General features: G+C 38.2%; 1 protein-coding gene and 1 long non-coding RNA gene across 2 annotated transcripts in view; one reads left to right on the forward strand and one right to left on the reverse strand.

The window, feature by feature from the left end:
- The window catches only part of SCEL (sciellin), a 99130-nt gene that overhangs the window by 46118 nt on the left and 26187 nt on the right, over positions 1-26825 (reverse strand). The window contains exons 8-15 of the mRNA XM_029938425.1: positions 17772-17852; positions 15406-15471; positions 13057-13116; positions 9276-9320; positions 8100-8159; positions 7738-7797; positions 4394-4453; positions 2215-2274 (exon numbers count right to left, since the gene is read on the reverse strand). Coding sequence (XP_029794285.1) covers positions 2215-2274; positions 4394-4453; positions 7738-7797; positions 8100-8159; positions 9276-9320; positions 13057-13116; positions 15406-15471; positions 17772-17852 — 492 coding nt within the window. The remainder of the gene's footprint in view (positions 1-2214; positions 2275-4393; positions 4454-7737; positions 7798-8099; positions 8160-9275; positions 9321-13056; positions 13117-15405; positions 15472-17771; positions 17853-26825) is intronic.
- Positions 21041-23271, forward strand: LOC115290475. Its single transcript, XR_003908122.1, has 3 exons — positions 21041-21203; positions 22265-22336; positions 22960-23271. It is a non-coding gene; the product is annotated as an uncharacterized LOC115290475 (long non-coding RNA).

Raw genomic sequence — 26825 nt, forward strand, 5'->3', positions numbered from 1 at the left:
CATATACATCCATGTACATAGGTATTCATATACATACCAAAGCATAGATATACATATGTCTCTGTACACACAAGCATGTATGGATTGTTATGCAATCACACACAGTTGCATTTGCAAAAACATGCACATACTCATTGGCATGTGGACTGGTGTACACACAAAGGTGCACCTGTACATACACATACATTCGAGCACACATAAGCACACACACACACACACAAAACATTTATTTGCATGTACACACATATAGGCATGCACACAGTCACACAGCAACATATGAAAAACAATAGACTATTTGAAATTCTCTTTAAAATAAAAATTAGCATGGAAGACATGGATTTTTCTTAGAGAATCAAAATGAATGAAATATTTGAACAGTACCTGAATCATTAAGAAAACATAATTCACCTGAATCTTTATTATTGCTAACAATTTCTTGTAGCTACTATGGGCCAGGCAGGATAGTGCTATGATCCCTATTTTGTGGATGAGTAAATTGAAGCACGAGAACTAGCAAAGGACCAAGCCAGAATTTGAACCCAGGTCTTTTGGATTCCCTGTGCACAATCACTTCCTTAAGTCACCCCCCTGAACCACCCATGTAGCCAAGGAAAACAATGCTTTCTTCTCAATCTACTGGGTGCAAATGCAAGTCTCTAACTCCCTGGGTTGCCGGCCTCCAACCATGTCACGGCGCTGAGAACAGGACAGCCTGACACTGTGCCCACCAGCGTTTCAGCCAGCTGAGCCTCGCGCCGCTGACTCGGCTTGCAGGCATCAGTGACACATTTTAGAATCAACTAACAATATCATGTACTGAGTTAGCGAAATGGAAAGAAGTTCAAAGGAAACCACATGGAATCTTTTGGTGCACTGTTTCCAGCAACATACCAACAAGCTCAGTTTCAAATATATTCCATCTGCTTTAAAAAAATAAAAAGCAGGAGGACATAAGCTTTCCAGATTTACTTGACAGTTCATGGGTAGAACTCTCTCTTTTTTTTTTTTTAAGTTTATTTACTTATATTTAAAGAGAGAGTGTGAGAGGAGGAGGGACAATGAGAGAGAGGCAGAGAGAGCCCGACACAGCTTTAACTCATGGAACTGTGAGATCATGACCTGAGCTGAAATCAAGAGCCAGACGCTCAACCCAGACTGAGTCAGACTGAGCCACCCTGGCACCCTTAGGAGAACTCTTTTAACAAAGCACACTTTGTTCTACTCTTCATCTTTATACACTACACTACATAGACCTACACATGCTACACACAAAAATACTATATATGTATACACATTGTTTGTACATAAACACATTTACATATATCCACACATACTACATACATATATTTACATGTAGTTATGCTCTGTATATATACACACATACATTATATAGATATGAACATTTTGATGGTTAATTTCATATGTTAACTTGACTGGGCCACAGAAAACCTACATACTGGGTCAAACATTACTCTGGTTATGTCTGTGAGGGTGTTTTGGGATGAGGCAAACATTCGAATCTGTAAACTGAGTAAAGCAAATGGTCCTCCCTAACATAAGGGCTGTGACCAATCCATTGAGGGTTAGAATAGAACAGAAAGACTATGTTAGAATGGAGTTTGCCTGCCTGACTGATTGACCTAAGATATCTCTTGGCATTGGAAGCTAAATTATCAGCTTTCTGGATCCTTAGGCATTTGGATTTGGGCTGGAACTATGTGTCACTGCCTCTCCTAGGTGTCCAGAGTGCCTACTAAAGGGTGTGGGACTTCTTAGCTTCCGTATGAACATGAGCCCATTCCTTTCCTACTGTTTCTGCTTCTCTGGAGAACCCCGATGAACACACATAAATACTCATATACCCACACACTTATACATACACACTACTTATATGTACACAAATACATTTATACACACACATATACACTTACACACACACACACACACACACACAAAGAGGAATCATTTAACTCAATAAAGAAAGCCAAATTCCCATCTAACTTTGCAAAATATACCTGATAGTAAACTTTACCCATAAATAAAATGCAGAAGATCACTTCTGAGTATCACTTGTATAAAACTGCTTAAGATGATATGTTTAGGGAAAAAGAGACCTTGGTTTGAATTTCAATTTACTCTCCTGGATGCAAGCGGTCAGGATGCCATTGTGCTTATAAATGCCAAAGGAAGGGGAGGAAGCTTTACATGTCTTACCTCTTAATGCTTTTATTTGTTTCAGGATTCACTTTAATAAATCCATCGACGTCTTGTTTTCTTTGAATAAAGAAATGAGTTTTAATCAATGCTATTAAGTAAAAGACTAATTAAGTGAATACTGATGGGAGAAGTAATATAAGTCAGATAAAATTCTGTACTGGATCAAGACAAAATACAAATTTCTACTCAACAAATCAGATATAATTGCCTATTCTCTTTTTAAATAATGAGAAAAATATCCATAATAAAAATAATATTTTAAAAGTTATAAGAAGAATATATGTCTTCATATAAACTGAACCATTTCCCCAATGCAAGCCTTTTAAAATATAATTAGGTTATGACGAGTTACAAAGAGCAAGAAAGAATACCTCACATCGTAGGAAAATTAATGAATCATTTCTCAGGGATACACATGTGACCCTCATGAAATGCATTGAGTGATATCAAAAAGGGATGACTTGAATCCAAAAAGGATAATACCGTAGAGGATAGAAGTATGACTGGGTGCTGCTGTGGTGTGGACAGAGCCTGGCAGAGGTGAAAAAGGGGTGGAATTTCCTTCATCCAGTGGATGTACCTGCTCAGTCCCTTCCCTGGGCTGCCTTCTGAGACCATATCGTCCTTAGAGAAGGTGATTTACAAGAGTTTTAGTCAAGCCTCACTTTTGGCTTTACTATTTTGGAGATTCACCTTGAAAATGTTGTTAAGCCTATGCTTCCTTTAGATATAAAGAAACAATTCAGTAATGCATCCATAAAACAAATCAAAGCCCTAAAATTTGGGATTACAGGCAACTTAGTATCAAACATTAGGCCAGTTCTTAAAAAAAAATAAGTAATTTTATTAGGAATAAGAAGAAGGGAAGGTCATGTGGACCACTGTTACTGTCTCACTCCATGCTACTTAAATATGGTTATGAAGTTAAAATGCCAAATCACTTTATCATAAAATAATAAGATTGTCACTTACAGAAGTCAAACTTAAAGACACTAATAATTCTTACCAACTGGCATTTTCCCTTCCTTCGGAATTCACTTTAATAACATTATCCAGGTCTTCACCTCTTTATTTATTTATTTATTTTTTTGTGCATGCAATAGCAAAGGGCAGTTTTATTATGGGCTTAGGCTGGCCGAGCCTAAGCTCAGGCTCACAGGTTCACAGACTTTACTGGCAGCAGTGGATTCAGGCTGGGAGCCCTGAATAGGGCTGAGCAGGGTTTTTATGGGGTTTGGGGAGGGGGATCAGTTTCCAAGTATTCCCACAGTATTTATATAATAATATGTAATTATTACAGAAATAATTATTGCATATTTTTGGATGATTAATTGAAAGCTTTTGGAGAAAATTATTAAATTCATTTTATTATGAAAATTGTGTATCAAAAATATAGTTAAATTAATCTCTGGGATTTTATATTGACTAAGTGTAAATTTAGAGCGAATCTATTGTAGACCCTCCAAAGTGAAAACCAGGCTTGTAAGGATCACACACAGAAGACAGAGGGCAAACTCAAAGTTGTGACCCCTGAATGACACTGAGAAGATCACACAGTGAAATTTTGGGGAAAGCAACCACAACTCAGAAATCAAAACAGTTCTCATCCCCTCCTAGTCTTATCTGTCCTGGCATTCACTTTGATAATCATTTGGAGATCTTGTCTTCTTTGGGGTCAGGGGGAAACACATGAAAATCTTGTGTCACTTAGGTTATATTCAATTTTCTCTGATATCTGTATAAATAAGAATGTCCCAGAAAGAGTATCAGATGTCTCCTGAAAAACTTGGATATAAATATCCTTAGTTGATCTTTATTAGTTTCCACTGCAGCACTTGTTTAAATCAGTTTAGAAAAGCTTCCTAGCATACCTCTCACTTTGCAATTTTGTCCTTTATATTTCTTAATTTAAATACAAAACTCGGCTCAAGTCTTAATTGTTTAAGAAAATATAGAATAAACAATTATGTAGCACATTTCCTGCACTTAGTTTAGTGTAACTCAAACATGTGGTCCTGTGGAAACGGCATTCGTCATACTCCTTTGCTTACTCTCTGATTGGCTTAAAGCACAACAGTTCATCTGTGACTAAGGAAACCATAACACGCCCACTTCTAACGAGGTGTGGAAGCTAACTTGAAAAAAGAGAGCCCAAGAAAGTGGGACCTTTACTTACCCTTTCTCATTTTTGTCAGTCCTTTGATTAACTTTAATAAGACTTCCAAGGCCTTGGTTTCTTCATAACATTGAGGTGGGGAGGAAGGCAGAGCAACAGAGAGAGGAGAGAGAGGAATTCAGTCTCTTATGGCAATGGAAGATTTCTTACAATCGAGTAAGATGTTATCAGTACCTAAAGCCCCAGAAGCCTTTAGAGATGTTTAATACAAGTGGCTCTTCTCATGCAAAATGCTAAGAGATATGGTAACTTTTCTAATAGTAAGGTGCTAGTCATCATCCAGTTATGATTAAATCATTCTAACAGGGAATAATGTTTAATAAAATAATAAACATTCCTACTATTTAGAACTGAGTTGTTGTGTTGGTCATTTATGCAATGTTACAATTTTCAGGTTACTTTTATTCCTATATATCATAGCTCAGTATCAGTATAAGGAGGAGACCTGAATTCAAAGTCTAATTCTGATTTTAACAAGATTGCCACCCTGTTATTTCATTTCTCTGCACCAAGTTTCCTCACTATAAGTAAAGGAATTAGACTATGCTATCTTCAGGACCTTTTTTTTACTCTAACATTTTATTCTTCATATTCTCAAAAGACCTAATGGTCAAAGAGCCTGACCTGTGGGTTGAGGCCAAGTTATTGCAAGCTCTTTATTATTTTTAACTTCTTTTGCAAGCTCTTTATTTTTTATTTTTAAAGTAAATTTAACGTTTTTAATTGAAATAGAGTTGAAACACAATGTTTACATTAGTTGCAGGTGTACAACACAGTGATTCAACAACTCTATACATGATACAATGCTCACCACAAGCGTAGCTACCATCAGTCGCTATATGATGCTATTACAATACCATTGGCTGTTTTACCTGCACAGTACCTTCTATCCTCATGACTTACTCATTCCGTAATGGAAGCCTGTATCTCCTGCTCTCCGTCACCTATTTTGCCCATCCCCCCCCACCCTCCCCTCTGGCAACCATCAGTTCATTCTCTGTATTTATGTGCCTATTTCTATTTTTTCTGTTTGTTTTTTAGGTTTCACATATAAGTAAAATAATATGGTATTTATGTTTCTAGGTCTGACTTATTTTACTTAGCATAACTCCCTCTAGGTCCATCCACATTGTCACATATGGCAAGATCTTATTTGTTTTTATGGCTAAGTAATATTCCAGTGTGTGTGTGTGTGTGTGTGTGTGTGGGTGGGTGGGTGTGTGGGTGTGTGGGTGTGTGTGTGTGTATGCACTACATTTTCTTTATCATTAAATCATTTTAAAAGTAAAAGTTCTCTTCAGGTCTCAGCTTGTGCTTTCTTTGTCCTTTGAGGGAGGGTTGGTGAGAAGCTAACTTTAATATATTTGTTAATATGTTGCTTTCTTTAAACATGAAAATCATTCATATCAGGGGTGGAAATCAGACAATCAACATTTTAAATCGAAAACTTCCAGTGGCCCCTGGGTGGTTCAGTTGGTTAACCATCCAACTTTGGCCCAAATCATGATCTCACAGTTTATGGGTTTGAGCCCTGTGTTGGGCTCTGTGCTGACTTTTCAGAGCTTGGAGACTACTTCTGTCGGCCCCTTCCCCACTCACTCTCTCTCGCTCTCTCTCTCTCTTTCAAAAATAAATACACATTAAAAAATTAAGAAACAAACAAGCTAAATAAATAAATAAATAAATAAATAAATAAATAAATAAATATAAACCCTTTGGAGATTTAGACATGTCATTTTTAGTCAAAAGTTCCAGGTCTGAAGTACCCTTGGAAAAGTAGAAATAGCTCTATGTAGTCTCCAGTGCTTTATATGAATTGACTACAAACAATAATAAACCTTTTCCATGCAAACTGCTTAAAGCTATTAGGGGATATCAAAGTTAATCCCTCTAAATCCCCCCAATTGTCCCACTGTTTCCCTTTGCTATTTTCAACTGTCTCTGATTTCACTGTGATAAGACTATTGACATTTCAGTTTCTTTCAATGTAAGAAAGAAGGCAGGGAGGGAGGGCAGGAAGAAGGAAAAGGAATGATGGATAAACTCTACTGGTCAGTGAGTTCAGACATCCCTGCATCAAAAAGCCAGTTGCTACCAAGTTTCCCACATCATAAATTACATCTCTTTTTTCCTCCTTACCAGCTTGGAAAAGATTTACTTGAGATGCTCATCTTAATTTTCTAATTTTCTACCACTTTTGTGGACCCTTCCCAATTTCATTTTTTAAGTATCTGAAATCACATCATTTTCTATAAAGCTCATATAACCATTTGCTGAGAATTGAGTGTTTTCCCATTTCATCTGTTTTCCATGTGAAAAAGATTTACCTGTAATAATACTTGTACATTTACTTTATAATAATATATTATTAAGAAGGATTCAGTATCTGTGAAAGGCTTACTGCCAACACTTTTCATCACACAGACTTCAAGTGTTCTACATCAGAGAGAGTTAAGAATATTTGCCAAGATTGACTTGGAAAGCTAGAATATCATTCTGTGCACAGACTGGCACCGATAAATGGTTTTAAAAGATAATCGAGACAATAGAAATAATTATCATGTTAGGAAGGCAAATCTACGAACTAACCAAGTACAAGGTAAACACCCACTTTGGGGGAAAGACAGTAGAGATCTCATAAATTCTTACCCTTTGTCATTCTGGACTATTGTGGGATTTTCTCGAATAAAACTGTCAAGAGTTTGATTTCTGACAAAAAGTAGTATCATAATTTAAGTCAATTTTCTAGTACATCAGTATCAGTGTAGAACTAGAAATTAACCTCTTAAATGCTGTCCGCATAGTTACTAATCATTCACTAACCCTTTTTATAATGTAAAATAAGTAAAAGCATGACTCTCGATCTTGAGTTATTTATAAATATATCCGAGATATACACATGATGTGACTCAACCAAGATTCCAATGGAAAAGTGCCTTCGGACATCATAAAATAAAAACTCCCGGGATGAGAGTCTGTGCTCCCAGCATTAAAACATCTTATAGTAAATATATTTATTTCATAAACCAGTCTACTGTCCACTACTTGTAGACTGCTAGAATTCCTTCCTTTTTAGATACAGAAGGGAACTTGGAGATCATCTAGGTCATGTTCTTCATTTTATGGGATGAGGTAACAGTGGTCTCCAGAGGTTAACTGACTTGCCCAGGGTCATCCAGATGGATATTGGTGGCAGAGCCACCACCAAGCTATCCACCCATCTCCTGACCCCCAGCCAGGGCCTGTTCCACCAGCCTGCCTTGTCCTGACCCAGAGGTCACACGCAGGGCATACAGTCTAGGACTCAGTCAAAGAGGCCGGTAAGAGTCTCGGTCAAATCTTACCCTTTGCCATCTTTGTCTGTTTGGGTACTCATAAAAATGAGATTTTCAAGGCTCTTGGCTCTGTAAACACAAAGAAATTCAAATAAAAAAGACTACATATGGAAATACAATTTTATGGTATCTTGAAAGGTCAGATACAATAAACATTCTTCATGAATTGCTCATTTACTCTATTAAATGGAAGAGCAGAAATCCTTCTGGGCAATTATGTCTGAGCTAAATGTACAATACAGAGAGCACTACCCCGTCTGCTAGCACGTTTCCATGCCAGAGGATACAACTCCCTTCCAGCTAATGTCTGAAAGAATACAGCAAGCAATCTGGGGAGACCATATTTTCAGGTTAGGGACAGGTGCACTTACCTTTTTTCTGTTGGCTCTGCCTTAGAATTTGCTCTGAAGAGACCGTCAAGACCTTGATTTCTTTAAATGTATTGAATAAAAAACCTCGTCAGTGGTAATATTACATACTTTAAAGAAATATAGACCAGTTTATGTTTCTATATGTAGACCAGTTACAGACAGGAAATAGAAGCTGGTTGCAAATGATGAGACACAATTCTTGAAATAGGTTTATTCCAGTATTGTCAAAGACTCAGAATTTAAATTGCAGTGGCCCTTTGGGACAATAGATCCACAGATGTGTTGTTCGGATTCAGTGTTTTGTTTTTAATGTGAGCCAATGTTTACCAAGATGGCCATGGCACATCGAAACCTGGATTTTCAAGATATCCTGAAAACGGTCTGCAACGCTGGGCCTGTCAGCAGCTGAGAAACAGCTGGACTCCTTGGACAGGGCAGTCCCCTATGTTTCATGCAGTCAGGTCCCTTCAGTTATTATACCTCCTGCCCTAGGAGGCCATGAAGTCTGTGATCCTGATCCAATACGCTCTCTCTTTATAAATGAAGAAACAGAATAGCAGCAACTTTCAATGAGTTGTTGGTAGCCAATCATGAGAGCATATTGTCTGGACAGGGTATGAAAACCTCATCTCTCAGATCAATGAACTCATTCTACATTTGCCTCATTTCCCCTCTTCTCTGATTACTACCCATTTAGTACGTTGGTAGGCAAAGTAACAGACAGACAGCAAAAACTGCACTCACTTCCAACACAGACCTCAATTGTTATAATTTTTAAAGTGAGCAATTATAAATGATTTAAAATTAAGGAAATAAAGTTACCTAAGATAATAAGTAGCTTTTGTAAAGAATAAAACTGAAAGCATTCAGTGACCAAACTAAACTCTGCCTGCTAATATACTAATATTTCAGAAAGAGAACTGTGGTTTTGTGTAACTGCCTTACTAAACAGAGTATGAAAATCAGACACCTTAATATTATTATCTTAAGATTGTAATAACCATTCACAGTAGTAATGAAATGATGGTGTCGTCTGCAAGATTTTTATTCAAGATTTGCAGGCCACTTGTCATTAGCCCCATATGTGGGTCCTTGTGTTCAAATACTGAAGAGACGTAAGAGGCCACAACATGTAATTCAGTAATGCAGCAAATAATAAATGTTTTCAAATCTTACCTATTCAAGCTCTTGTTCATTTTGATGATGTTATCCAATTCTTCACTTTTGGAAGAAAAAACAAAAAAAAAAAGTCTCATATCAGTAAAAGCCTGTACAAGGTCAAAGGACAGGTCCACTTTAAATCACTGTTTTGGTTAGTTCTCTGGAATACAATACTTGCCCACCTTTTTCATCTACAAAAATCTTGTTTATCCTTTAAGGCTCTTTTCAAAGACCTGTTTCTCCAAGGCCTATTTCCCAGGCCTCCAAAGGAATAGAGTCCTTAACATTTTTGGAAACTTTGCTGCATTTTGCTTTTTTAAATCTCCTTTATGGCACTTATACTACTGTCACTTGTAATGTAGCAACTGCACACTTATCTCAGGTTAATGTCCCTGGTCCTACATATCTCTCTGTCTCTTACACACACTCCACTTAAAATTTAGAACTATATTTTACATTGGATCCTCTTCAGTCTTCAATACCGTGTCCTGTATATAATAAATACTTAATACAGGTTTTCAACTGAATCAACAAATATATGTACATTGACTAGTTATAGACTTTTATCTTTGCATAATGTACCTGCACAAAGTAGCTATTGGAAAACATGTTCATCAGTAAGTCTGGCTGCTTCTTGAATTGTGCTCCTACCTCATTCCAAGTCCACTAAATTTGCTGTCTTGTTTCTGTTTTTGAGAACTGAAACTTTCTGGCTACTTCTTGAGGAACAAACTGTTTAAACTAAGCCCCTGGGTTCCAGAATATCCCTTAGAGCCGCCTGTGCTCAGGTCTCTCCCCCAAAAAGGCAGCCTCAGTGGGTTGCTGGTTCCTGTTTGCTCCTCATAGCAGGGTCTCTCATCAATATTTCTGTCACCACTTGGCCTCCATTTCTCTTGCCTTCCTCATCCAGTTTTAGATCACAAATCATGGTTTTTCCTTCTTCCTGCTCTAGAATTACACATTTTCCACACTTTCTCAATGTTCCTCTTGAGTCATCACTGGTACTGATCAGAAGGTTGTGAGGCCAAGTAACTCGGTAGTTACACACTCAGGGTCCCAAGTCAGAGGTACCTGGATTTCAATCCAGGATTCACCACTAACTAGTTGGCAACTCTGGGTGGGTTACCTAATCTCCTCCAGCCTCAATTTTTCCATCTGTCCAAGAACAACACTAACTGTACGCACCTGAGAACAGAATCAATAAGCTAATGAGTATAAAGTTTGATTCATGGTGTCTGGCAAGTCATAAACTCTTAATTCATTTTGGCCATTATAATAAACAGTTCTCAGTCTAGTAAACTTTTCATTTAATAAACGCTTGCTGTATTTATTTTTTAAACAGCTTTTAGAGACCTCAAGACTTTGGTTCAGGCTAGAGAGGTACAGTTGCCGAGTCATTCATGGGCTCTGGAGGTGCCTAGCACAACACACTAACAAAATAGTGGGGACAGTCCTCTCAGAGCCCCTAAAACATGTGACATTAACAGCCCTCACATGGATACATCTTTTCAAATAATGTCACATATTCAGTGTTAGGACTGAAGGCTGAGAATAAATATTGAACTACAAAAGTTGCTGACTCTGACAAAAATTAATTAACGTTCTATCCCTGACACAATGCCCCTCTGTTGTTTCTTGCTTGGAATCTCACCTTCTGGCCCTGAGGGTATGACTCTGTCCATGTCTCCAAGGAAAAGAACAAACCTAAGAATCCTGTAAAATTTAGCCCCAGACCTTTGTGACTAATGCGAGTCACAGCAGTGTGATTATCAGGATCTGGGGTTGCTCATGTTCATCACAAACAAGTTGGCATAAATCATGAGAAGACAATCTGTGGTAAATGAAATAAAATGGAGATAATATTCTGTATGAATTTGGGCTTTTAAGGGGACCTTACATTGATGCAAGCTTTGAATATTAAATTTCACTATCGCATGTGCAAGAAATTAAATGCTCTTAATCAGATAGAAGCGACTTCACAAAGGAAGTCCACTTCACAAAGGAATATCACAAAGAACAGCTCAGGTGAATAAAGTTATCTTTAGTCCCTAGAGATGGCCCACAATACTGGTCCTTGGGTATGTCAATCTAATAGACATTCCCCTCTGGCCACTGCCAGAGCAGTAACTTCTCCCTGCGAAGAATACATCTTCGTGCGTGTGGATTTTGTGCATCATGCCTAGGGAGAGGGGACAAGACTAGCTCTAGTTCTCGGTGTTTCTGTTTGTGCCAAACCATAATTTCCCTTCAGCATCACTCACTCATCTCTCCCTCAAACACCCCTACCACTCACCAATCTCTCTTAAAAACAAAATATTTCCTCATAAAAGTAAAATAAATAAAATTAGAGATCCAGGCACTTAGACAAGAGAAGGTGGAAGTGAAACATTCAGGATACTTTATGAAGTCCCTGCCTGGATTCAGAGCTCCAATTAGTTTTGTTCACACAGAAGACCAATGCATCAATTCTGTTTCTTCTCTTGGGTTCTTTTAACTAAGACCATGGTCCCCAGTCACATTCAGCATTGCTTAATTCCACCAAGCAAGGAAAATTTTTGTAGGCATGACATTTAAAATATGGAATTTTTATACTCCAGGTTTCCCATTGTTCGTCATTATTTACCATAATCTGTTATGTAAGTACACACATTGCACAAAAGATTTGTGTCAGACACTGCAAATGAGCTATGGTGAATAAAACAAAATATCTGATCTAAGAAATTTAAGCGATGACAGAGAGGATGAGTTGTTGACATAGATACCATGAAACATCAATTATGATTAGTCATTATAACATATAAATAAAGGGCTCTAATAGCTTAGATAAATAGAAGTCACATCTCACTGGACCATTCTGGGAAGACTTCACAGAGGAGGTGATATCTGATCTAGATCTTGAATAATAGGTAGGACTTGGATGGATTGATGTGGTAGCCTTGAGGCTGAGAAAGGCTGTTATGTGGGTGCAATGGCATAAACAAAGGCATAATGTCTGGAAACTGTAGAACGGGGTTTAATTTGCTCTTGCATGTAGGGTAAATGTAAAGGTGAAGTCAGAAACAACTTTGGAACATTAGGTTGGAGCCAGGTTAACAAAGGTTATATGTAATTGAACTGGCAATGGGAACCCAGGAAAGTAGTTGTTCAAGCAGAATTTTAAGAAGAAAACTCTGGCAGTAATGGGTAGCAATGGTTTAGGGTAGGAGAGACTGAGGCAATGTAAGTAAGTCTGTAAATAACATATGATGGCACCAAAGAAGGTTTGAACCAGGGTGAGGCCATGTGAGCATGAGGGGAATTTTAGACATTTAACGTATATATGCATGATACTACATTGAGGGGAAAGACATGGAAGAATTAAGAGTGATTCCAGAAAGGTGAGCTTGGCTGAAAGAAAGAACAGAAATAAGTCAGGAAATAGTACATTTGGGAAGGAAGGTAAATACGGCCTAGGACATTCTAAATGAGGGTTCTGGGAAGACAGAGAAGTTGAGATCTGAGCCAGCAACATAAATACAGGACAAGGACCTGGAACAAGGTCAAAACCACAGACAGCTGAGGTGACAATGAGTACAATCACCAAAAGACAAAGCAGTGGAAGAAAAGTATCCATAAACATCAGTGTCATCCATTTTTCAGGGACACTTATCTACAGAGACTGACTCTTTCTTCTTTTAAATTATATAAATAGTGTTGGAATTTTGTTTATATTTGGAACTTTTAAAGGTACTGGTTAAGTCTTTTTGAAACATTAAAAAAAAAAGAAAAACAGAAACTCAAAACTCTAAGCTCTTACCCCTTGTTAGTTTTCTGAAGTGAAGTGGCCACTTTGACTATGTTCTCAAGATCCTGACTCCTTCAAATGATGAAAAATAAATACAAGTCAATGACAGTAGAGACAAGTCAATGAAATAGATAGAAATTCTTATGTTTTTAGCAAAGAAAACAATAGTCCATGTGTTCAGGAATTATTGACTTCAATTGCATAATGAAATTGTTCTATCATACCAGCTCATGCTATGGGGCTGATATGATAGATATCACACACACACACACACACACACACACACACACACACACACCACACCACACCAGTCATTTCACTGGGCATTGGTTCTGCCATCTAGTGCTCACTGAAATAACTACAGTGTCTCTTAAACACATTGGGTTCTCCATGTTCTATATTTAAAAAAAGAAATGGAAAAGAAAGTATGGTTAACTGCACAAGTAAACACAGAAGTAGGTTCAGAAGTTTTTCAACTAGAGCCAAAGAGCATTAAACAATATGTCCAGATGATTCATTGTTCCCTCACATCCAGCCAAAGTATCTGTCTTCTTAGGCTTCCAAAGAGAAGGAAAGTATATTTTAAACTCTAAGGTAGGACCTCAAGAGTGTCATGCTAAGCGAGATAAGTCAGGGAGAAGGACAGATACCATATGTTTGCACTCATAGGTCTAACAGGAGAACGGGAGAAACCTAATGGAGGACCAGGGGGAGGGGAAGAGGGAAAGAGAGTTGGGAAGAGAGAGGGACGCAAAACCTGAGGGACTACTGAATACTGAAAATGAACAGAGGGTTGAAGGGGGGGGGAAGGAGGTGGTGGTGATGGAGGAGGGCACGTGTGAGGAAGAGCACTGGGTGTTGCATGGAAACCAAGTTGATAATAAACTATTTAAAAAAATAAAAAATAAATAAACTATAGGGTAGGAGGAATCACCTGTCGCATAGAGGGCTTAAATCCACACTGATCTCCCTAGACCATAAAAAGATCATAAAAAGGGAAAATGATTACAGGTGTCCCTGTATTTAAGACCTATTTTTCACAGAGAGTGTCTCATAGAAGGTTAATAAGGTTCTATGAAGAAAGAATTTTGCAGTCAAGTAAATTTTGGAAATATAACCAACTTTCAGAGATTCGGAATATGTGTAAGCACTCTAAAAGTTCTTAGAAGTCCTCTGTTTAATTGTGTCTCCAAATGTGTTGGCCATTAAACCCTTCCTTCACGGAACGTGCATTGACATCTGGTGGCGCATGGGACACACCCTGGGCAATGCTGAGATATGGTTACACTTCAGTTACTCAGTACCAGGGAACCATGATTCTCCCCAAAGGCACGGTGTCCATGTGATGTATATTTCAAACTGGGACTCTTCTGAGAGTCAAGGGAGATAATAATAAAAACAAAGTATGTAAGTTTTGAACTTTGAAACATTGGTTTGTCATAATGGTAAGATGGTAAACGTAATATTATGTTTTTTACCATAATAATAAAAATGGTTTATCATATTGATAAATCTGTAATACAGAATCATTCAAAACTAATTTCAAAAATAGCGTTTTTTCTAAAAAACAAAAATATAAAAACAGGATATAACCACAATAAATACTAAACTAGATGGGATGTGCAAGACAATAGGCATAAGTCAGGACTGTCATAGGAAACCTTCCCCAAAGATCAATACAATTTGTGAGTCGTTTTCTGATGATGTGGCTGGAGCTGGATGCACCTTATTTTACAGCCAATTGTAGCAAAGCTTTTGTAGAACAACTTTAATCAAATGACTACATTTCAAACTATTCATTTACACAACACAACTCGGGGCACCTGGGTAGCTCAGTTGATTAAGCTTCTGATGCTTGGTTTTGGCTCAGGTCATGATCTCATAATCTGCAGGTTCAAGCCCTGCGTCGAGCTCTGTGCTGACATTGCCTACTTGGGATTGTCTTTCCCTTTCTCTCTGCCCCTCCCCTACTCACTCCCTTTCTGTCAAAATAAACAAGTAAACTTTAAAAAATAAAGAACATCAACACAACAATATCAGAGACCTTGAGACAAGCGCTGGGAATAAGAGATGTTTTCCTTTTTTAAGGGGTTTGATTTTATTCTGTTATCATGTTCAGACAATTTTGTTGTTTTCTTAATGCAAAGCTTAGGATAGAAATGAAGGAAATATATTTATATAGAAATAAAAGGAATAAATTCTGTAGGTACCTATAAAAATATTTATTACTCATTATCCTGCAGTCAGCTAGAGAACTGATTTTGTCTCTTTTATTATTAATTGTCTTGTATTTTAAATATGCTAATAAAGCAAACTTCATCATTTCTACAATTGCATAGATATAGATAGTGATCACTGTACCTTATATTTCTTTCAGCAGATCTGTTGGTTTCTGTATATACACCTAGTTTAGGTGGACATATCTGCCTATATTTTCAAAGTAAAGATAATGTTTGTTAGATAAGAAAACACTTCTCTGTTAAATATAAAATTTTAAGGAAACATTTTATTCAAACATATCACAGTGTGTTGGAGCAATATAACTCCTTGAGATAAACTTTATCTTAGCTCTTTTGTTTGGCTAGAACTCAACCATTTCTTATATGAAAGCCTGGAGTTCAATATAATAATTTTGCAACTTAGCCTATCTCTTTTAATATATTTTTAATCACTAGATATATTCAGAAATATCTGTTCTAAATATGTTTACGTTCATTTTATTTTAGTCTCCAATCATTGGTAAAGCATTTTCAATACTTATTTCTTAAGAATCTTTTTTGTTGGTAGGCATCAAAGGAATGATTTTTTTTCCTTAAAGATTTATCCTATTTGAATACAATCAAGAAATATATTGGCTCAGATAAGATAGGAACTATTTTAAATTTCCAACAGACTCACTACATTAAGAACAATGACACTGAGTTGATATAATAAAAGCTTATGAGGTTAGCTTCTGTCACAAGTTATGACATAAGATTTTTCTGTTATTTTCCTAAGTATCTGATTGACCTACTTAAATATTCTTGCTTGTTCTCGAGAAATTATATTCAACTATTTCTTGTACTCCTGAGGACATGTGTTAATTACATAGGAAACACTTCCCTTTCATATTCTTTCATTAAAATCATCTTGCTGTGATTAAAGTAATGAGGTTTTAAAACATGCACGTTGTCCTAATTTTATTTTTAAGATCATTGGTAGAAGAAAGAAATTAAAGTAGCAAAAATGGATTAGACCAATTCCCGTGAAATTTAGCTTTTTTTGAATCTATGCAAGCTCACTATTCTAGAGTTGCTGATTTTAGATTAGAATTTAGATAGTACTAAAGCCAGTTTATTTAAGGCCCCTTAAAAATGCTATTCGAATTAAGATTTAATTGGTCAATACTATAAAAGGAAAAATAATGTCAGTTAGAAAGCTTAAGAAGTTTTTTTAAGAGTATAATTATAACCATTGCACAAAAAAGGAGTTATAAATGGTCTATATTTTTAATTAATTCACTGGATAGGTATTCTTTTGACTCATTAAAAGGGAAAAACTATCTTCTCATCTTAAGGACAAAATTTCAAAGATCTTATGAAGTTTCACTGAAGAGAAATTCAGACATAGTTTTTAACTCAATAGGCTGAACCCCTAATGCTACGTAGCCGTACTATCCAGTCAGCATTTTCCATCTGAAGTTACCCTTTTCCTGAAGAACAGTTCTAGAATTTTCTTTCATGTTGTCAACAAAAATCACCATCAAAATGCAGAAATACAAAAGAATCAAAGGCAGGCAATCAAGTGGATCTAATGTATTCAGTCTTCAATGAGATAACATTTTTTAATCGCATAATAATAACAGAAATGTGCAATCCAAATGTTAAAAAACAGCCTGAGATTTTTAAACAGTTTAACATAAACACACAGGAAATTTTTCAGATCTTTGAATTTGTTTCTAAGTACTAATTATAGAGTGTCAGAGATTAAAAATCTTTTTCTTGATTTAGAGACAAGTTAATGAGAACATTTTTAAAAATTGTAATTGTTTCAAAACAAATTGCAAATTCCTTAGCTAACACAAGACTAAGGAGCTACCCAAAAGTATTTCTAACATAAGGGAGGACTTGAGCTGTAACACAAAGTTTAAGAACATCTTTTATCAGAAAATGTAGCTTTTAATGGGAAACGTGACTAGGAGTAAATATAAACCACATATATATACCTGCATGTATATATATTTATATGTGGTTTATATTTACTGATTTATATTTACATAAACTATATATATAATGGTTTATATATGTATATATATACGTTTTCATTAAAAAACCCCAAATATATGTGTAGTTTTTATGTATGTCATATATGTCAAATACTATATATGTATACACATATATTTATGTATTGATATAAAAGAGAGGGGAAGAGAGAGATTCTTTATATAATGGTTCCTGATACATACATTAAAATAAACCTGAGGATGAACACTTCCTAGAAATGAATACTATTTAGCTTCTATCTTGAAAGTGTATTTCCATAAGATGGGAAATGGCCATAAGAACCCAAAGGCAAACATAAATACATATTTGTGTTGGCAAATAAAACTAGGAAAGTTTACAAGTGCTTCTTCAGTGATGCCTGCACAAAACACACCCATGCTTTGCACAATACAGGTCACAATTCATTTGCTTTCATTTCTGTAACTGCTTCATTTGGGCAAGAAATTCTGGAATGCCAGGTCTCACCTAGTCTCCTGTTTCCGCTGGTTAGGAGATAAAACAGGAGAAGTGGGCTTTGGAGGTATTGGAGGGTGAACAGTTGGTTCCCTTTAAAACAGAAAAGAGCAGTTCATTTCACCATGGAAACATTGCGAATTTTAGCATCTATTAACCAAAGGTACTTACTGCCTATATGGAAATAGCTCATACATCTTACACCCCCTTCCTTTCCTGGCATGCAGTAAATAAAGGTCAGAATCTATACAGCACCAAACTTCAGAGGAGTCAAACATTTAAATTACGGGGATGTTAATACTTCATTTAATCAGATTTTTGGAAATCTTACCCTCTTTAACTATAGTTTGAAATATAATGTGTCCTTTTATTTATTTTTTTATCTTTTATTTATTTTTGAGTGAGAAAGAAAGACTGCATGAGCAGGGGAGGGGCAGAGAGAGAGGGAGACACACAATCTGAAGACAGGCTCCAGGCCCTGAGCTAGCTGCCAGCACAGAGCCTGATGTTAGCCTCAAACCCACAAACCGTGAGATCATGACCTGAGCCAAAGTCGTACGCTTAATCGACTGAGCCACCTAGGTGCCTCTAATGTGTCCTTCTAAAAAGCTTAATATTTTGCTAGATTCTCTAGTTCAAATTGTGGCATTTGGGGTCAGCAGCACATGAGCATAGTAAATGGTTCTTGGGCATTAAAATATAATCTTCTTTAGGAATTATGTCAACCATCAGGCTGCTATGGAAACAGCAAGAAAAGTTTTCAGTTTTACAGACATCAAGATAAAATTGATTTGAAGCTTTTAACTAAATCTGACTTAAATATTGGCAGCATAGGCCAGTTTGCTGCTAGCAAAGCATAGATATACTGTCAGCCTAAACTTTCCAACCAAGAGCCAAGGCAGCTTCTGAGCCAGCGTGATTTAATGACCAGGAACTGCAGACAGGCAAGTATGTACATATTTTGGATGAAGTCAGCACCTTACCCAGGGCATGTCACCCCCTAACCGTACCCTTACCACCCCAGTAGCTCCCTATTATCTTCAAGATCAATTCCATACCTAGAAAAAGTACCCTTGTGATCCAGACTCCAGGTATGCCTCTGGCTTCTAGGTGAGCATGCTAGGTGAGCTGGAGTCCAGCTGTCTGAACTGCCCGCTTCATCTATAATAACCCTATAGTAATGATTCATCAATCATAAGACTGCTGGGGTGTTGTCAGAGATGAATGAGATCATGCTTTTATTTAATAAATATTTATGGTAGCTTTCTATGTACAAGGCACTCTACAAAGTAGATGATTTCTCTGTTCTCAAAAGGCTTTCAATGTACAAATAAATATATGACAGATGAAGAAAATAAGACAGAGGTAAGAGAATATATAGAGTGATGGTGCAAGAACACTATTGAATATAAAGTGAGAAGGCCTCTCTGTGAGGTGAGATTTGAGCTAAGACCTAAATTAAATGATAAAACAAGCCATGAGTGTTTTGAAGGAAAAGCATATAAATATGGGCATTATCAGCTTAAAGATGACATTTGACACTTGAAACTGGATGAGATCACCAAGCGACTCAGTACAAATAGAGATACAAAGAGGGTTAAGGGTCCAGCCCTGCAATATTTAGATGTCAAGGGTATGAGAAGGAAAGAGGAAAAGAGTCCAAGGAGAAGTGGCCAAGGAGAAAAGAAGAGAAATATGAAGGTGTAGTGCCCCAGAAATCGAGTGAGGGAAGTCTCCAGCAGGAGGAACTGGCCATACCAAACGCAATGGTATCAAATAAAACAAGGATTGGGAAGTGTTAATGGTTTTGGCTAGATTGTGTTCATCGGTAATGCTTATAAGAGCAGTTTTGATGGATTAGTAATGAAAAAACTTTATAGGAGTGGGTTTAAGAGAAAACAGGAGAGAGAGGTGTTTAGCAGAGAAATGGGTGGCTTCCTTAAGGTTGATAGGTCAAGGAAGGTTACTCAAGTGTGCACACATAGTGGTGAGAATGACCCGGTGAGGGGGCAAAATTTGATGGTGCAGGAGAGTTAGCAGAAAACAATGAGACATTAGAAGTGAGGGAAACGATATGGCCATTTGTAGCAAGGTGGATGGACCTCGAGGGTGTCATGCTAAACGAAATAAGTCAGGTAGAGAAGGACAGATACCACACGTTTGCACTCATAGGTCTAACAGGAGAACAGGAGAAACCTAATGGAGGACCATGGAAAGGGGAAGGGGGAAAGAGAGTTGGGGAGAGAGGGGGACACAAAACCTGAGAAACTATTGGATACTGAAAATGAACCAAAGGTTGAAGGGGAAGGGGGAGGGAGAAAAGAGGTGGTGGTGATGGAGGAGGGCACTTGTGGGGAAGAGCACTGGGTGTTGTATGGAAACCAATTTGACAATAAACTATTAAAAAAAAAGAAAACAATGACACTTTAGAAGTGAGGGGACCTGAGACACAAGTGAGATGATTGGTTGGTCATGGAAACAAAGAGAGCTCTCTCATTTAATTCTCACTGTGATTCCAGAGATAAGTATCATTCTTCTCCCTACCCTACAGATGAGAATACTGAGTATCAGAAAGTGAAGATAAACATCCTTGATGATACAGCTGGTAGGTGGCAGAGGGAGGAATCTGAACCAGGAAGTCTGGCTCCATAATCTTCCCCATGATATCCTAGGGATCCCTGGGGAGCACCAGTAGCTCAACGGAGGTTCGTGGTAGCTGCCATTGTTTTCTCTTGACATATTCAGCTGCTTAGGGGACAGAAACAGATGAAACAAAGAGTTGGATTTAACTAAGCTTATAATTCAGCCAAGTGAGTGCAACAAAGAGATTGAGGGCAAAGAAGGTATAGGGGGAGGTGAGGAAGTGATTATAAGGAAGGACTGTGAGATCTGAGGTGGACACGGAATAGAGGTTATGAGGGGAAAGGCAATGTGAAAAATCAGTGGATTGGTGGTTGGTGAGGCTGAGGTTGAGAAATTTCTAGAATCAGAGGACTGAAGAGAATGGGCTGAATGGAGTAGATAGAAAGTGGAGGCAGAATGGGGAAACTTTGAAATGTATATGGTTACTTACAAAGGCAAGATGTATGAGTAGCTGAGGTAGGGCAAAGGACAAGACCATTGGAAAGGAGATCAAGAAAATGAGAGGCCAGGGTGGGGAAGGATCCTCCACATGGGTTTGGAAATAACCTATGTTATGTCAGGAGGCACATGTGACAGAGACAATGAGCCTGGTTCCAGAATCTTGAAAGAGTGGGGGCAAGTGACTGTGAGACCTTCAACTGACTGTAGTGATGAAGAAGCTCATGATGCCATGATTTCAAGGAAGATGGTGGGAGGAGAAAGCTAACATTGATAGGAAATAGCAATGAAGAGCAAACAGGACCTCTCCTCTTCCTCTGGACCCCATGGAGGCAGAGTCCTCTGGGAGAGCCCAACAAACAGGTGAGTGCTATTCAGAGACAAGACTGCAGAGCAGCTGGTTTTGATGGTAATAGATGAAACATCCAGAGAGCTACTGTGGAAGGTTTGAGTGGTTAGGCTGCTGTTAGGTTGGGTCAGGTTCAGCGATGGACAGAGCTCTGTGGGGCTTACCCTAGGTGACAAGAAATGGTCAGACTGGGCTTCTCATGGGGATCCATGCCCACAGGGATGGAGGAGGTGATGCAATCCGTCCTAAATCTGTCTCAGCAGTGTGGTAGTGATTGTCTGGGTGATGGGCAGTGGAGCAGCAGAGCACCGAGCATGGTGGGTCTCCTGTCCCTTGTGTTGACGGTGGCATTGAACCCAGGAGAAGGGCCTGCAAAGTATTTGAGCACTGCCTGGCTCACTGTAAGTGCTCACTGTATGCCTCGAGCTGAAGTTTTTGTTACCCCACATGAACCCAACACTGTAGCTGTGCCCAAACCCTCACACTCCTTACCACCCCATCCTGTCTGCTCTCTGGCTTACTGCTTCTCCCTTTACACTGGGTACTTCCTCCTTGCCCTTCAGACTTAGCTTGGTCATTACGGTCCCTTGTGGTGCCCAAAGCTGTGCTGGATACATCCTTATGTCTCCCCACAACACACCCTCTTCATGGCCCATACCACACTGTTCTGGATTACACATAATTTTCTGTCTCCACACTGGGCTGAAAGCTCTTAGAAGGATAATTATATCCTAAGTACTAGGATTGTGTATGATTTGGATGCCCAATAAAGATGTGTTGAAACAAGGAGTGATTGTCTGCATTTCTATATGTTGAGGAAGTAAATGAAAACTGAAGAGGGGCTTGAAACTTTTAAAACCCATTCAGGTTTAAAACTTGACACAAATCTTACCTAAAAAAAGTCTCCCCATTCTGGTTTAGTGTTAGATTTTACAATTAGATATTATTTTATTTGAAATGCCATAACCTTCTCTTCTCAAAAAATATAGCTATGTTGGGGATAATGAAATATCACAAGCGATAATGTGTCTTTAGTGTATCTGGGTGAATTAGTGATTATATGCTTTTCTTCCAGGGATAGATGAAAGTGGTAAGAAGGTGGTCAGTCCTGCACAGGACACTGGATATCACAGGAAGGAGGAGAGAGGTAACAAGATGGAAGGATTACAAAAAGGGGAGATAAAATGGTACCAAACTGCTTATGCCAGAATCCCATTGATGAAAAGCTAAAGCTCTTCCATGGTAGAATGGCTCAGCTCTCTAAGCGGCAGGTGATATTGACTGGGTATATCTGGGAAGCAGGTATGGGTAGAGAAGTAACACACAGTGCAGATGTGGTTTGCGGACTACCCAGGAAAGAAAAGGTGGGTATACTGTTGTGAAGGCCAAGAAAAGCAGAGGAGCATACTTATTTCTGAGGGTGCTGCATTCAGAGAGCCACTGGACTGGGGCTAGGCAATGCTACATTGGCTTCGATTCACCTCAGAGAAGCTTTTATTTGCATCTCTGCAATGACAGCCACAGATGACAAAACCCAAGCCCTTAGGGGCAATGAGAGAAGTCATTCATGCCATGCCAGGAGCTTGGTGCGATGCCAAGCCCGGGGATTAAAATGCAAGGGTGAGGCAGGAAGCTGTGGCCCAGAATGTTTTGAAGAGAAGGAAACAAGAGACATGCATGTGGAATGATCCTCTTTGAATACCACTGTGAGATGCAATATTTAAGCTTGGATAAGTTGACCCCTGGCTCTACCCCTGTCTTTCCTTCAAGCCCACAGGACCTTTGCAGGATCCATGCCACCACATGAGTGACTATGACTGTAAAAAATAACTTCTGGGAATAAAAAAGATAGCTTTCACAAGAAGTGGAAAAACTTGCAGATACAAGCCCAAAGGCCAGAGCTAAAAGAAATGGCACGTGAAAAAGTTTTTATTACTTCATTTTCTTGTGCTGCTACAAAGATCACTTCTTTTCATGATGGCTTTTTTGCACAACATGCCTGGCTCTGGGACTTCTGTCGGACCGCCTTTGTGAAGAGCATTTCATTACTACAGCACATGGCTAGACTGAAACAAGAATAATCGACCCTAACATTTATCTGTGAGTTTTGTTTTCACTTTCCATCATGCTTAGCCTTTTCTTTCTCACACACTGAATTTTTATTCCAACAGTGACAAAGGAGATAGAACTTCTATTTTTTTAGTTTCAGTAGCATGCTATCTTGGTGAAGCTCTCACAAGCGTTATTTTATTCCATCCATACATCTGTCCCATAGAGTATGGTTGGGTTTTCTTTTCAATTTGCCCTGCGTCCTGGTGCTGGTAAGTGGCTCAGCCAGCCAGGGTTTCAGCTTAGTTTTCCTGACGTTGAATCTCATATGTTTTTCTCCAGATCATACTGTATCAAACCAATACTCTTCCAGGTATTTCCAGTGAAAATCTAATAACAGTATGTTGTCATGCATTACTTCCTTGCCTAAGGAAGGAGTCATTAGCTCAATAAGCACTTATTCCACAAATGCCCCAGTTATAATATTAGGACACATAGCAATGTGTGAGCAAAAATGGGTAATCCAAAGCTAGAAAAGGTGTGGTCCCTGCTCCCAAAGAGCTCACAGAATGTAAGGCCCATGTTCAAAAGATTGATTACTCTAATGAAGTCTCACTTCCTAGTGGCCAGGAGCCATTTCAAGAAACCATAAAGCAGCAATAGAGCATGCACCTTATTCAAATTCCAAAGACCTAGGTTTTAGGTTAGCTTTGCTACTAACGCAGTTGGACCCTAGAAAGAGGGCTGATTCCCTGAACTTCTGCTTCTTTATCTCTAAAAGGAATCGATCGGTCTAGATCCGTGGCTGGCAAACCACTACATGACTGTGGGAAGGCCTCCTCAATTCCACAGAGCCTCCAACACGTGTTATAGACTAAGCATCTTCCACACTCATATACTACACTTTCCAAATGTATGGAGATACAGTTGTGGTTAATTCAATTTAAATTGACATAATTTACATCAGCTCTATAAGAAAATATATAAACTTTATCTAGTTGATAGACACAAACAGACACAAAATCTTAAGTATTGCTAAATTCATAGCAACTTTGGTCTTTAGGTATTTTCTCAAAAACATAGTAAGAACAGTCCAATTATTATCAGGTGAAGTTGTAAACATTTTTAGCATTGAAGAAGAGTTACTCAAAGGACGCCTGGGTGGCTCAGTCATTTAAGCATCTAACTGTTGACTTTGTCTCAGGTCATGATCTCACAGGGCTGAGATCAAGCCCCATGTTGGGCTCAGTGCTGAGCATGGAGCCTGCTTAGGATGCTCTCTCTCCCTCTTATTCTGTTGTTTCCCTGCTCACACATGCCCACACACTCTCTCTCTTTCAAAAAAATGTCTTCTCAAAATGAATCATAGACCTATATGTAAAACATACAAGTATAAAACTCTTAGAAGAAAAATCTTTGTGACTATGGACCAGGCAGGGGGTTCTCGGATATGACACCAACAGCACAATTCACTAAAAATACAATAACTTGGTAAACTGGATTTCATTAAATAAAACTTTTGCTCTGCAAAATACTTGTTAAGAGAAAGAAAATACAAGCCAGATTGGGAGAAAGATATATGGAAATCAGATATCAGACATAGGGCTTATAAGTGGTACATAATTTTTTAAAACTCACAAATATACAGTAAGGAAACAAACCATTCATTGAAGAAAAAGGCCAATGATTTGAACAGATATTTAACCAGATATTTAACAGATATTTGAAGAGATATTTAACTAGTCTTTAGAGAAATGCAACTTAAAACCAGGATGAGATACACCCCACACATAACAGAATGGCCAAAATAATTATTTTAAAAGCTGACAATACTAAGTGATGTTAAGGAAGTGAAAGACTTGAACTCTCATGCATTGCTGGTGGGGTACAAAATAAAATAGACCCTTTAAAAACTGCTCAGAAATTTCTTACAAAATTAAACAAATGTTTACCATACAACCTAGCAATCCCACACACCAAGAAAAAGGTACATACAAAAGTCTGTAGGTGACACTTAAAGCCTATGAAAACAACCCAAATTTCCTTCACCAGGTGAATGGATAAATGAACTGTAATGGAATACCACTCAGCAATGAAAAGGATAAGTTATTGATACACATAACAGCATGGATGAATCCCATGTGCTAAGAGAAAGAGCCATATTCCAAAGGCTATACAGACTGTGATTCCATGTGTCTAATATTCTGTCTATTTCTGACAGAGGAAGAAGAAAGATCAGAAGACAGAGAAGTGCTCCCAAGTGTGTAGACCCTCTTAAGTAAAATGTGGGCCCTTGCACACACCCCTTGCCCACTTTTCCCACTACCCTCCCCCTACGTTCTCAGTAGCCTGGTCTCTGGGTCACAGTATGCTCCTGTCACTCACACTATCCCACACCTCCGACTCTCTGCCTCCCAGTCTTCTTCCTCCAAAGCCATCCCCTATTCATGAAATTCAAGCCACCATCCCTCAGCATGTCCCAAATCTGCCCAGTTTTAGCAGGAAAAAAAACCATGATTTATGTAATTGACACTAAGATTTGAATCAGCACAGACAGCCCCTTTAATCCCTCAGAATGTTCATGCTTTTAGGTGAGGTGAGATTTACAATCTCTAGTTGACAGACCTTCAGAGAACACTACGACAGGGTGAAATCATTTTTTAAAAACATCAAACCGTTTTCATGGCTGGGACAGAGGGAGCTAGCTGTGACCTGGAGGGTGATGGTTTCCACAGGGCGCTTGCCCCTCCGTCTCCTGATTCTCAAGGCTTTTTCCTCGGCCCTGCTTCTGAGCCTGAGGATTCCCCGCCTCATCATAGTTCAGGGAGCTCCCGCAGCAGCAATAGAGGGAACTCCAAGGGAGCAGGGGTGGTAGCAGCCGGACGCGGGGAAGCAGGGATATCTTTGTTGTTTGAATGTATGAGTTACTTAAAACTAGCGTTAGGAGAGCAGAGCCCGTCTATGCTGACCTCATAGGACTGAGGAAAAGCAACTCTCTGCTAAATAATGGTTAAGCCCTCCATTGACACATTTTGAATTAGCTTCCTCTTCATTCTATTCAAACAACACGTTTCAAAAATAATAAACCTTGATTCAGGTTAACATTTTAATTTTCCAGAAGGGCTATTTCTAGGCATTCAGATAAGATTTTACAATCACTGTATTTTGATATTTTACTAAGAGGCTTAGAATCTTAATTTTTACAAAGCAGATCCTACTTAATATAAAAACTTTTGTTGAGATACAAATGAAATATATAGAATTAATTTACCATGACAACAAACTTTGCAGAGGGTCTGGTACCAATAGAGTTAAAAATGTAGCAGTATAATTAGAAGGGTTACATTTTACCATTTATAGTAACAGAAAAATATAACTGTAGCGCAGGGTTGCCATGGCAACTCACTTCTCAATCAGGATTTTCTTTCCTCCTTCAACTCTACCAATCAGCTCAGTGACAGTGAAAACCACTGAAGAAGAGGTTGAAACAAATACAGATGAGAAATTATAAAAGTATTACCATTTAACTATATGGTAATTTCCTAGGGAAATTTCTTAAGTGTGTTTCCACTTATCAGAAGCTATGT

Source organism: Suricata suricatta, chromosome 4, assembly GCF_006229205.1.
Source record: "Suricata suricatta isolate VVHF042 chromosome 4, meerkat_22Aug2017_6uvM2_HiC, whole genome shotgun sequence".
NCBI classification, from domain to species: Eukaryota; Metazoa; Chordata; class Mammalia; order Carnivora; family Herpestidae; genus Suricata; species Suricata suricatta.